Genomic DNA, 13,118 nt, shown 5'->3' on the forward strand with positions numbered 1-13,118 from the left:
TGACAAACATAAGGACGAGCAAGGCAATTGCAAGCAAATAGAAGGGCTTGTTTCTGCATATCTTTTCCTTCCTTCTATACCTAATTGTTTGGCTGCAATCAAATCATCCCGGAAACCTTGGAGAAATACATGGGATCTTGGTCAAACTTCTCCGGTATTTGGGATTCTTATTTCGCGCCGGCAGCGCATCCCCGTCCCGCAAATTTCCCAGCAGCATGAGGTGGCTCCAATGGGAAATCCAATTGGCTCGTGGCGGGAGTAGAGGATCCCACCGCCAGTGAACGGCAGGCCACTGAGAAACTCACAGCTGGGGGACTGGAGAATCCCGCCCCTTGGCTTAATAGCATAGAAAAGGGTTATTATATCCAGCCCTTCCCACATTCCAGCTTCCTTCCTCTGTCCTCTTTTGTTCTCCAGACCTACTTTCTATTTATCCTAGCATTTCTGTCAGCCATTTCCATATATTTATTTCCTTTTATTTATTCCCCTTACCCTATCACCATTATCCAGTTCTGTATTTCCCCTTCAATTTTATACTTGGTAAAACACCTGCGCTAAGAATAAATATTTCACCACACTGAACATTTTGGACAAATCCAGCAGATGTGAGATGCAAGCATGGCACTACATGTGGCTTAATTCCAGAAGACATTAGAATATATGATTCTTACCTGCCAGTGGTGGCCCCACAAGTACAGGGCAACACTCTACGATGGTGACGAGTCCCACTGCATTGGAGAACCGCTTCGCGCCAACCAAGTCCATCAGTGTTTCGAAGAGAACAGCACTCACCATTCCAAAGGCAAAACCGAAGAAGATAGTGTAGACCACTAGACCTTTAAAGCCGGTTGCTAATGGGCACATGATGTGACAGAAGCCATTGTAGAAGACCGCAAAGCTAAAGAAATACTGGATTTTTGGCCTCACCCATCTAGAGTTCGCAAGAAGCCCCATGCTGGGTCTTGCAAACATATCTATAAAAGCTAGAATAGAAAGCAGGAATGCTGCAGAATATTCATCTATGCCCATGTGCTTGGCATAGGGAGCCAAAAACACAATAGGGGCAAAGAAGCCAAAAAACATAATGACGTTTCCTGACAAGTAGATCAGAAATCCCCGATGTTTGAAGAGGCTGAGATCTAGATAATTATTAAGGACTTCATAGACACTGGATTTCTTCTTTTTCTGCGACAGACCATCCCCCGCATCTTTGCTCTCATCTTTCTTTAACGTGGAAAACTGCGTATTGTTTATGGCAGTGGATTTTGTGGGTTGCAGTGGCCTCATCAAAGATCCTGCCACACAGCAGTTCAACAATATTGCTCCTAGGATAAAGAAACTGCCTCTCCAACCAAATACATTGACTAAGTACTGATTCAGAGGAGCCAGAGTGCTCAGGAACACTGGACTGCCAGCCATAGCCAATCCATTGGCAAGGGGGCGCTTCTTGTAAAAGTATTTTCCAATCATCGTTAAGGCTGGCTGCAGGTTAAAAGCCAATCCTAGGCCTGAAAAAGATAAGGAGAACATTATACTTATTAATATGTATATTGGAAAAAAGGATTGATAAAATATAAATGGACTAAGCAAAAAGGAATAGGTTGACATTGAAAGTGCACACAGGCATGACCAGGACATCAGAAATTGCTGTGCTTATTCCATAAATCATACATTCCACATACCAGTTTATTTGGTCTAATTCATTTTACGTGTGCACTACGAATTTACGAATATACTTTGGCTGATTTTTGTAACAAAATTGTTCAACAATTAACGATATAGATTGTAGATTCATGGACATTTACAGCACAGGAGGCAGCCAATCAACCCACTGTGACCACGCCAGTCAACATAGATCTAACAACAGGAATCCCATTTTCGAGCATTTGGCACATAATCCTGGAGCTTATGGCAGCACAACGGAATATCTAAGTACTTCTAAAATGTTCTGAGCGTTTCTGACTCAACCACCCTTCAGGCAGTGAATTCCAGACTCCCACCACCCTCTGGGTGAAAAGGTTTCACCTCAACTCCCCTTTTAGCCTTCTATCTTTTACCTTAAATCTATGCCCCCTGGTTATTGACCCCTCTACGAATGGAAAAAGTGCCTTCCTATCCACTCTATCTATGCCCCTCATAGTCTTGTATATCTGTGTCAGGTCCCCTCTCAACCTTCACTGCTTCAAGGAAAACAACCACAGCCTACCCAATTCCTCTTCATAGCTCAGATCCTCCAGCCCAGGAACCATCCTGGTGAAGTTCCTCTGCACCCTCTGTCATAACTGGCCAAAGTGAATGATGAACTACAGAACATCTAGGTTTAAATAATTTATTATGAAACAACTGCATAAGATAACTAGGATAAATAAAATAATAAACTACTAACACTAATTAACTATTGTAGAGCTACTGCAAAATATATGTCTATCCTCCAGCATGACCTACCCCCAACTCCCCAGCCACAGGGTCACATGGTAGGTTTGCAGTGCCACCTAGTGGTCAGAGGTCATGCATAACACTATGTACAAAATTGCTTTATGCATATCATCACACCCTCTTCAGTGGAATCAATGTGGTGATCTACTGTATAGTTACAAATTATTCCAATGCTGAATCTCTTCAGCCAACATTACAATGCTCCCATTGTAAACCTTCAGAATTCATTACATCAGGAAGAATTGTGCTATCACTGCACATAGCGACTTTAGAAGAATTATCAAATGGAGAATTGCAATGCTGCTGTCACATCACGCCCTGTAGCATTTTACCTTTACATCTAGAATTTTTAGGGTTGAAATTCTTCATTTATTAAGGAGAAGGATGTGAGCAAATTAAATATTTTGTTTGTTTTCTGCACTTGGTTGTCAGCATCACAGTTGGGGCTGAGTTGAGGAGGGTCTTCGCCACCGAAAGGGTTGTGAATCTGTGGAATTCCCTGCCCATTGAAGCAGTTGAGGATACCTCATGAAATGTTTTTATGGCAAAGGTAGATAGAGTTTTGAACAGTAAAGGAATAAAAGGTTACGGTGACCGGGCGGGGTACATGCAGCTGAGCCCACAAAAAGATCAGCCATGATCTTATTGAATGGCGGAGCAGGCTCGAGGGGCCAGATGGTCTACTCTTGCTCCTAGTTCTTCATGTTCTTCGGTCGATTCGCTCAGTTGGCCGGACGGCTGGTTTGTGATGCAGAGCAACGCCAACAGCGCGGGTTCATTTCCGAACCGGCTGAGGTTACCATGAAGGCCGTGCCTTCATAACCTTGTCCTTCGCCCGATGTGTGGTGACCTTCGGGTTCAATCACCACCAGTCAGCTCTCTCTCAAAGGGAAGAGTAGCCTATGGTCCTTCTGGAATATGACAACTTTTATTTCTTTTCACAGGTTAAGTATAACGTGTACCCTGCCCAAACACTGTACCTTAGTCCCCGACCATAGCACAGTAATACCTCATGGCGCCAATATGAATCTTCTTCCTGCACTGACACTGTGATGATTTTATTGACAGCAAGGTACTTCTACGAACGACAAAAAGACATTGCAACATTCTGAATGGGTAATATTGCGCACTATAGGAATCAAGGTATATGGGGATAGAGCAGGAAATTAGACTTGATGGTGAAGTTTGGCTATGGATTTACTGAATCGTGGAGTATGGCTTACTCTCACTCTTAGTCCTTATGTTCTAAGTTACGAAGTACAATAGTGAAATGGATTCCTTACTTGTTATCTATTTGTACCTGATCTAATTGTTTTATTGAATTATTCATTCTTTTCATCATTTCTTCAACTTCCATTCACTAATTTAACTCTCTTCAACTGCACTACTCATTGATTGGAAAAACAGCCTGATTAATCATGCCTACTCCATGTGTGTCATCAATGATGGCTAACCAACTTCTAAGTGTTATGCTTTGGTGTAGGCAGAGAGAGGTATCTCATCATTGCTCTCCATTCCACACATGACCCGAAGGATGCCAAGACTGCAATTCATACTGAAATTAGTATCAATTAGTGAACAAATCAGTCCAGATTGGCAAGTCCCAGATCTATTATCAAAGCAAAGCAGGTTGTGGAGACAGTAATGCATGAAGCACATCTTCTATTTAAAGCTGTTGGCATAATACTCACCTCCAATACAGCCGACGCATAAAAAAAGCCCAATGATGCTGTTGCAAAATGAAGCTGCTATCATTCCAATTGAACATAGGAAGCCTCCACACATCATCACCTGGACGGCATCCATACTTGTTTACCAAGATGCTGCTTAGAGGCCCTAAAAGGAACAAAATGAAAGGGAAAGGTTGTCATATTTCATCATAATGTGGGTTTGGGTTATATTGCTCTTCAGAGTCCGCACAAAGTAGTCAAAGTCTTGAAACCTCACATGTACTAACGGACATAAAACAAATGCCTACAATCAATTTTCATCCAGATCTTCAGTAACATGAGCATGATTAAGCAAATTCCAAAGAAATTTCCCACTTTGTGTCAACTAGGATGTTTTTAAGGCTATTTTCGGAAGGAAGCAATCGCAGATCAACTAGTGACCTATACCACTAGAATCAACTCAACATTTTAACGCAGACTGCAATTTATCGCATGTTTTGGTGTAGTTTTGCATTCATATCTATTGTTGATTATTAATTGAGCATCTCCCCATTGGGCTGGCATAGATAGAGTGAGCCCACCAGCCACACGCCCCCCCCCCCTCCTGGTCTGCACCCCACCCCGCCCCATACACACAAAAAATTCTGAGGTGTGAATTTTGCTGTCATATTGGTGGGAGGGTCCTGATAGAGTCAGAATGACAGAAGAGTGAGAAATGGGATTTAACCCTGAAAAGTGTGAAGTGATAAATTTTGGGAGGACTAATGATACGCAATGAACAGTAGAACGCTTGAAAGTACAGAGGATCAGATGGACCTTGAGGTGCATTTCATAGATCCCTGATGGCTGCAGAGCAGGTGGACAAGTTGGCCAATAAGACACATCTGACATTTGCCTTGATTAGCCGAGGTGTTAAAAGACGTGCTGTTAGGTGAATTGGACATTCTGAATTCTCCCTCAGTGTACCCGAACAGGTGCCATAGTGAGGCGACTAGAGGATTTTCACAGTAACTTGATTGCAGTGTTAATGTAAGCCTACTTGTGACACTAATAAAGATTATCATTGTATAGAATATAACAGCAGGAAGGTTATGATGGAGCTGTATAGAATGCTTGTTAGGCTGCAGCTAGAATATTGTGTGGTGTTCTGGTCGCCACACTATAGGAAGGATGTGATTGCATTAAAAAGGGTGCAGGGGAGATTCACCCTAATCCCTAAGCAAGTGCCGGCTGGGATGCCCAGGCCACCCATTTGGGGAGCCAGTGTACATAGAAATAGGTCATTCAACCTATTGAACCGTTATGGGTGATCTGTATATCAGTTCCATTTACTGGCCCATGCTTCACATTGCTGGATTCCCTGACTCAAAGAAATGTAGAGGAAAGTTGGATGACCATAAACCTTAGGTGGGATTCTCCCGAATCAGCGCGCTGGCCCGACGTCGGCGTAATAAACGCACGAATCACTCTGGCGTCGGGCCGACCAGAAGTTGCGGAATTCTCTGCACTTCCGGGGGATAGGCCGGCGCCGGAGGGGATGACGCTGCACCAGTCGGCGGCGAAGGCACTGCACGAGTTAGTGCATGCACAGACCGGCCGGTGTATTCTGGCGCATGCGCAGGGGGTGTCTTCTCCGCGCCGGCCATGGTGGAGCCCGACAGGGGCCGGCGCGGGAGGAAGGAGTGCCCCCACGGCACAGGCCCGCCCGCAGATCGGTGGACCCCAATCGCGGGACAGGCTACCATGAGGGCCCCCCCCCCAGGGTCGGATCCCCCCGCCCCCCCCCCCCCCCCCCCCCCCCCCCCGAGGACCACACCAGCTAACTTACCTGCCAGGTCCCGCCGTGTGGGACCATGTCCAATCTACGCCGGCGGGACTGGCCAGAAACCGACTGCCGCTCGGCCCATCGGGGCCCGGAGAATTGCCAGGTGGGCCACTGTCAACGGCCCCCGACCGGCGTAGCGTGATGCCCGCCCGAAAACCGGCGCCGGAGAATACGGCAGCCGGCGTCGGAGTGGGATTCACGCCGCCCCCCGGGATTCTAATCCCGCCTCATGAGTTTAAGAGCTTTAATGCCACTGATGAGAAACATCCAGCTTGAGTGTTCATTTTTCTTTGTGGGCAATCGGACTGGAAGCCATCTGGGTGCATCATCACAGTGCCAAGGTCTTCCCTGTTTCAGGACTGCAAACATACACAACTCTACATACTCTGTGTCTGTTCAGGAAGGAGTGAGATCGCACTCCCCTCTCTAATATTATGAATGAAAGACAAGTTGCATGACTTAAAATTGAAATCTGGCTGGGTGATGACCTGCGTACCATCACTGTCTCAGGAGTGCTTCGTACTGTCACTACATTCAAAACTAATAACTTATGCTCAGGCAGTTTGAATACTAATGAATATTAAAGTGCTATATTCGCTGATATGTGGAAACACAAAAGAAAACATATTTTTGATGACTAGACTAAGACAATTCAGCATATGTATAACTGCTAGAATCTAGTCTTAAATATAGCTTTCCCGTCGGATTTTTTGGATGGTTCTCCCTTTAATTGAATTTGACGAAAGCCATTCCACTTAAAACCTTCCCATGTTTCCAGTCTGTTTCTTAGATGCCGTAGAATAGTTGGAGTATGGAATAGTGCATGACAATCCTCGGATTGTTCTGTCCTGTTGGGGGGGGGGAGAGGGGAGGGGGAGAGGGGGGAAGGGAAGGGGGGTAGAGGGGGGAGGAGGGGAGAGAGGGAGGGGGAGGGGGATGGGGGAGGGGGAGGGGGGAGGGGGAGGGAGAGGGGGGAGAGGGGGAGGGAGGGGGAGAGGGAGGGGGGGAGGGGGGAAGAGGGAGGGGGAGGGGGAGGGGGGAGAGGGGGGGAGGGGGAGAGGGGGAGGGGGAGGAAGGGGGAGGAAGGGGGGAGCGGAGGGGGGACGGGGGGGGAGGGGGTGGAGAGGGGGAGGGGGAAGAGGGGGGAGTGGGGGGAGGGGGAAGCGGGGGGGAGAAGGGGGGAGCGGGGGAGGAGGGGAGGGGGTGGAGAGGGGGAGGGGGAGGGAGAGGGGGGAGGGGGAGAGAGGGGAGGGGGAGGGGAGGGGGAGGGGAGGAGAGGGGAGAGGGGGAGGGGGGGAGAGGGGGAAGGGGAGGAGGGGTGGGGGAGGGGGAGGAGGGGGAGGAGGGGGAGGGGGAGGGGGAGGGGGAGGGGGGATGGGGGATGGGGAGGGGGGAGGGGGGAGAGGGGGGAGAGGGAGGGGGAGAGGGGGAGGGGGGAGAGGGGGGAAGGGAGAGGGGGGAGGGGGGAAGGGAGAGGGGGAAGGGGAGAGGGGGAGGGGGGAAGGGGAGGGGGGAAGGGGAAGGGGGGGATGAGGGGAGGGGGGAGGGGGAGGAAGGGGAGGTGGAGGGAAGGGGGGGGAGGGAGGGGGAGGAGGGAGTGTTTCCAATAGCTACTCTGAACTTAGAAGTGCTTTCCTCCCTTCTTACCCTTTCAAGATAACAATGAGGATAAAACTGGTGGAAACGTCCAAAATTAGCCATTTAAATTGCATTGTCAGGATGGTTCTCAGCGTGGCGCAGGGGATGTTAGCCCGTCTGGACAATTGCCATGTAAACCGTTCCATGGGAACTTCCAAGATGGATTCCCCAGTGCATCATTTGCGTGCCCCCCAAATGTGTGCTGGGGAGCCAGGGGGGTATTCCCCTATTGTGTAAATAACTGCAATGTATATAACTCGTGCCATCTGTAACTTCATGCCAACTGCTGATTACTTAGCAAACTAGATTACCCATTCAGCTGAGATGTAATGGCAGGAGGTTCTAGTTATAAGGGATTTCAAAGGAGAGGGTGTGGACCATTTGTTGCCTGACTTAAAGTAATTCAGGAAAGAGACAAGAAAATATCAAACTTAAACTCGGAAAGAGTTATTTTAATTGATTTAGGAAGAGACCTAGCTCAGGTAGGTTGGAAAAGGCAATTACCAGATGAAGATTCAGAGAAGAGAAAGTTTGTGCACAAACTATGTATATTCCTTTGAATGGAAAAGGTAGAGCATTCAAAGTTAATGTATGCTGCATGCTTTAGAAATTAAAAGTTAAAATAAAACCAACAGAGACTAACGGTGAATGTCAGGAAGAGGATTCAGTTAATAACCAGAAAGATTCTGGAAAGCACAAGAGGGTATTAAAAAATATAGGAGGAAAAAAGACATAAGAAACTACAGAGTATTGAACACAGCCCAGGCCATCACGCGAAACCGTCTCACATCCATTGACTCTGACTAAATCTCCCGCTGCCTTGGGAAAGCGGGCAGCATAGTCAAAGACCTCTGCCACCGGGTTATTCTCTCTTCCAACCTTTTCCATCAGGCAGGAGTTACAAAAGTCTGAGAACACGCACTAACAGGTTCAAAAACAGCTTCTTCTCCGCTGTTACTAGACTCCTGAATGACCCTCTTATGGACTGAACTGATTTCTCCATACATCTTGCTTCACCCAATGTCTGTGTCTTTGTATTTACATAGTGTATTTATCATTTATCCTATGTTTTTTTCATGTATGGGATGATCTGGCTGGACTGTACGCAGAACAATACTTTTCACTGTACCTCGGTACACGTGACAATAAATCAAAACTTCCACTGTTTATGCCTGCGGGATCTTCCGGTCCCGCCCACATCGCACCCCCGCTACGGGTTTCCTGGCAACATGGGATGGATTCAACAGGAAGTCCCATTGACAGCGATGGGACCAGAAGGTCCCACCACCAGCCAACGGTGGACCGTTGAGAATCACACCGGGGAGGACAGAGACTCTCACCCATAAAGTGTAAGCAGTTCACTGGGGAAAAAAATTGGGCCTATTAACGACCTGAAAGGAAACCTTCATGTAAAAGCTGAGGACTCAAATAAAATATTAAATGAGCATCTTGCATCTGGAAGTGAATGGTTTGAAGATTACATTAAATAGGAAAGGGAAATTATGGGCAGGATAATAATAGATAGAGAAGATGTAGTAAGGCGATTAGTATTACTGAAAGTTGGTAAGTCACACCCGTGCATATAGAATGTATCCGAGGTTGTCGAAAGAAGCAATGGTAGAAGTAGCAAAGCCATTGGTCACAATTTTTCATTGGATGGATACTGGGGTAGTGCCAGGGGACTGGAGCGTTGCTAATGTCATATTACTACACAAGAAACAGGGGAAGGTAAATCAGAGAACAACAGGCCAGTCAGTCTAATGGCAGTGTTGAAATATTAGAAACTATTATCTGAGACAAAACATTTTCATTTGGAAAGCTACAGACCAATGAAGGAGTGCCAAAATAGATGTGTTAAAGACAGCATCATGTCTGAATAACTTGCCTAATCCTTTGATAACAAAACAGGGAAAGTTGATTGAAGTACTACAGTAGCTGGACATTCAAAACACACCCAACAAAGTGCTACATTGGAGGATGGCTAAAAAGATAGAAGCCCACAAAATTCAATAAAAAGTGGTAGTTTGGACACAAAATTAGCTCAGTGACAGGAAGCAAAGGTGGCTGGATGTTTTTCAAATTGGGAGGATGTTTGTAGTGCTGTTCCTCAAGGGTCAAGCTTGGGCATATTATTTATTTCAACATTGATAAATGACCTAGTCTCAGGTATAGACAGCAGTATTATAAAGTCTCAGTAGAGTAGTAAATGGAGGTGTGAATAGTTACAGTTAGGATTGCACGGATAGGATGGTGAAATGGGTGGAAGCATGGGAGATGGAGTTTGATACAAAGCGGAAAAGTGTGAAGGGACCCGATTCTGAAAAGCATAGGTCATCGGCGAGACCTTTTGGTTAACCTATACACAAAGGTGGCGGAGGCAAGTTGATAAGTTAGTAAAAAATGGATATGGACTAAATTAAGGTTTATAAATAGAGTAATGGAATTCAGGAACAAAGAAGTCATACCAGAACTTAGGAATTTGCATACAAAATGATCAGGGGGTTGGATAGGGTGGACAGTGAGAGCCTTCTCCCGCGGATGGAAATGGCTGGCACGAGGGGACATAACTTTAAACTGAGGGGTAATAGATATAGGACAGAGGTCAGGGGTAGGTTCTTTACGCAAAGAGTAGTGAGGCCGTGGAATGCCCTACCTGCTACAGTAGTGAACTCGCCAACATTGAGGGCATTTATAAGTTTATTGGATAAACATATGGATGATAATGGCATAGTGTAGGTTAGATGGCTTTTGTTTCGGTGCAACATCGTGGACCGAAGGGCCTGTACTGCGCTGTATTGTTCTATGTTCTATGTTCTATGTTCTAATTGCACATTAGACCTCGGCTGAAATATTGTAGATAGCTCTGCACACCACGCTGCCTGAAAGTGTGAAGCTCTTTTAAAAGGATAGCGAGGTCTATCAAGATTTTACCAAGGGCTCAGTAATTTGAAGCGATTGGAAAAGTTTGGCCTTTTCTCCCTGTAGGAGAAGTTAAAAAGTGACAATAGATTTTTTCAAGATGATGAGAAGTTTTGTTAAGAGCCGATGGGGAAGAGCTCTTTCCTCGGTGAGTGAATCAATAACTAGGAGTCCTAGATTTATAATCATTGGTGGAATATCTAGATAGGAGATTTATCAGGTTCTGGATTTACCTGAAAAGGTGATTGAAACTCTTTCCAATAAATAATTTCAAAAGTAAGGTGAATAGTTATGAAGAACTTACACGGTTATGGACAAAAAACGGGGATGTGGGTCGAAGCACACTTGTACTTTCAAAGCTGCAGCACTGGGCTGCAGGTTTCTATGATTCTGTCAGGATAGTTACTTGCATATTATTTAGTGGACAATGGTTTAAAGGAGTTTAAACAATGACCAAGATTTTCGTCCATAGGTTGGTGTGTGTAGAGTCGGAAGAGTTCCAGCCCAGCAAACCCCTGCATGGGTGTCCGGGGACAGGCTAGATTAGAGGTTGGGGCGGGTGGCTTGGGAAGTAATGAGTAGGATGCCGGGTTGGAGATGAGCTGGACGGAAGTTGTGCCTTAGGGAACCGGCACTGAGTCCTAATTATTATTTTTTTTAAAAGAATAAAATATAAAACATCCCTCCAGTCCTCACCCTCCACACATTCCCCATTCATGCCAGTCCATGCTACCTCATGCCCTGTATCCATCTCCCATAACAGCCCAAACCCTCCATGTCACCTCAAGCTCTATACCCACCCCATAGCCCCTCATACGCTCATTGTGATTCTATGTCCCTGCACCCACCCCATGGATCTTTATAGCACCTTAACCAACTTGGTGCCAACTCATGTCAACCCATGTCCATCACCCACCACTCATTGCTCTTATATCCATCATATCAACTCATCCAGTTTCTATCCCGGACAGATCTCAGGGACCATGCAAAGATGAGATAAAATATAGTTCTCTAAAATAAAGTTCCAAGTGTCTGCTGCAGACCTCACTATATTTATATTCATAAAACCTATTTACATTTATATTCCTTCAATTACATAACGCCTTTTAACAACAAACATTTCATTCAAATGTACAACCCATTACAACAACAAGCAATGGATATAGCAGTCCACCTTCAAAGAGTCTATAACCACTTGTAACTATCAATCATACTGTGAAAAGGAGGCACCTTTCTGTGATAATGGATGGTTGTGAAATAGTCCAGTAATGAAAACCCTCAGGCGTATGTCAAAGGACAAGGTGAAATAGCAAACAATGACATTTTTGTAACACCCAGACATTTGTTTTCAAAGAATTAAAGGGCAGGACATTTTAAATGCTGTACAAGCTTGACACTTCCATTTGACAGTTGCTTTTGACAGTTCCTCTTGACAGGTCCTCTTGACATTTGATAGGTTCTCTTGACATGTTTCATGAGAGTTGCTTCTAACACTTAAAAAAAAAGATTTAGTGTACCCAATTCATTTTTTTTCCGATTAAGGGGCAATTTAGCATGGCCAATCCACCTAACCTGGGTTGTGGGGGCGAAACCCACGCAAACCGGAGAGAATGTGCAAACTCCACACGGACAGTGACCCAAAGCCGGGATCGAACCTGGGACCTCGGCGCCGTGAGGCAGCAGGGCTAACCCACTGCGCCACCGTGCTGCCCACGTTTCTAACACTTTTGAGAGTTGATCTTGGATAGGAAGTTGAAAGTTCCAATGAGCTTGACAGTTAATGATTCTATGCAATTTTTATGCACATTCATGCCTAGTTTTAACAATGCCAAAAAACACCGTATCTCTCTCAAAGGGCACCTGAAATCATCCAACGGTATCTCGGGACCATAACCAAAGGGGACTTTACCTCTGTAAAGGGGTTCCTTGGCTATCCAAAGAAACTATCCAGACTGCAGACACCAGGAGTGAAGCAGAGCAGGACATGGTGAACCGAGAGGGATTGCCAACACAAATGCTGGCCATCCACCGATGGGACAACGGATAGAGCTCCTAACACAAGAGCTCCAAAAACAACGACTCCATTAAGGAGGTCTTCATGGTGACTTTGAAGGCGACCATAGCAATCGCTTTGGCCCCTTTCAAGGAGGCGCTGGAGAGGACAGATTGGCATTTGGAGACCCAGGAGGCGACAGTGCAGGAAGTAGAAAAAGCGGCCACCAATCAGAGTGATTGGATTATCGCGCTTGAGGCAGAAGTGGCAAGGTTGGTAGCAGCCCAAGGGGAAGGTGGAAGACCAGGAAAATAGGTCTCACTGCCAGAACCTCGGGATTGTTTGGCTTCCCGACGGCACAGAGGGCAAAAAAATGGAATATGTAGGACAGATGCTAGGAAAGCTGGTCAGGGGAGAAAGCTTCCCCAAGCCCCCAGATGTGGACAGGGTCCACAGGAGAGCCACCACGAGTGATCATTGCAAAGCTCCACAGGTACCAGGACAAGGAGCAAATTCGGAGCTGGGTGAGGAGCACGCGGTCTTGCAAATGGGAAGGGCATATGATCTGTATACACCAAATTATGGCTAAACTGACCAAGCGCCAAGCCGAGTTCAATGGGGCGACGGCGGCTTTAGT

At 46.2% G+C, this 13,118-nt stretch overlaps 1 protein-coding gene across 1 annotated transcript in view; it reads right to left on the minus strand.

The window, feature by feature from the left end:
- Positions 1-13,118, minus strand: part of LOC140396422 (monocarboxylate transporter 2-like) — a 105,730-nt gene that overhangs the window by 34,457 nt on the left and 58,155 nt on the right. The window contains 3 exon segments of the mRNA XM_072485041.1: positions 672-1,508; positions 4,128-4,230; positions 4,232-4,272. Of these exon segments, the coding sequence (XP_072341142.1) occupies positions 672-1,508; positions 4,128-4,230; positions 4,232-4,272 (981 nt within the window).

The sequence above is a fragment of the Scyliorhinus torazame genome, chromosome 19 (genome assembly GCF_047496885.1).
Source record: "Scyliorhinus torazame isolate Kashiwa2021f chromosome 19, sScyTor2.1, whole genome shotgun sequence".
Taxonomy (NCBI): domain Eukaryota; kingdom Metazoa; phylum Chordata; class Chondrichthyes; order Carcharhiniformes; family Scyliorhinidae; genus Scyliorhinus; species Scyliorhinus torazame.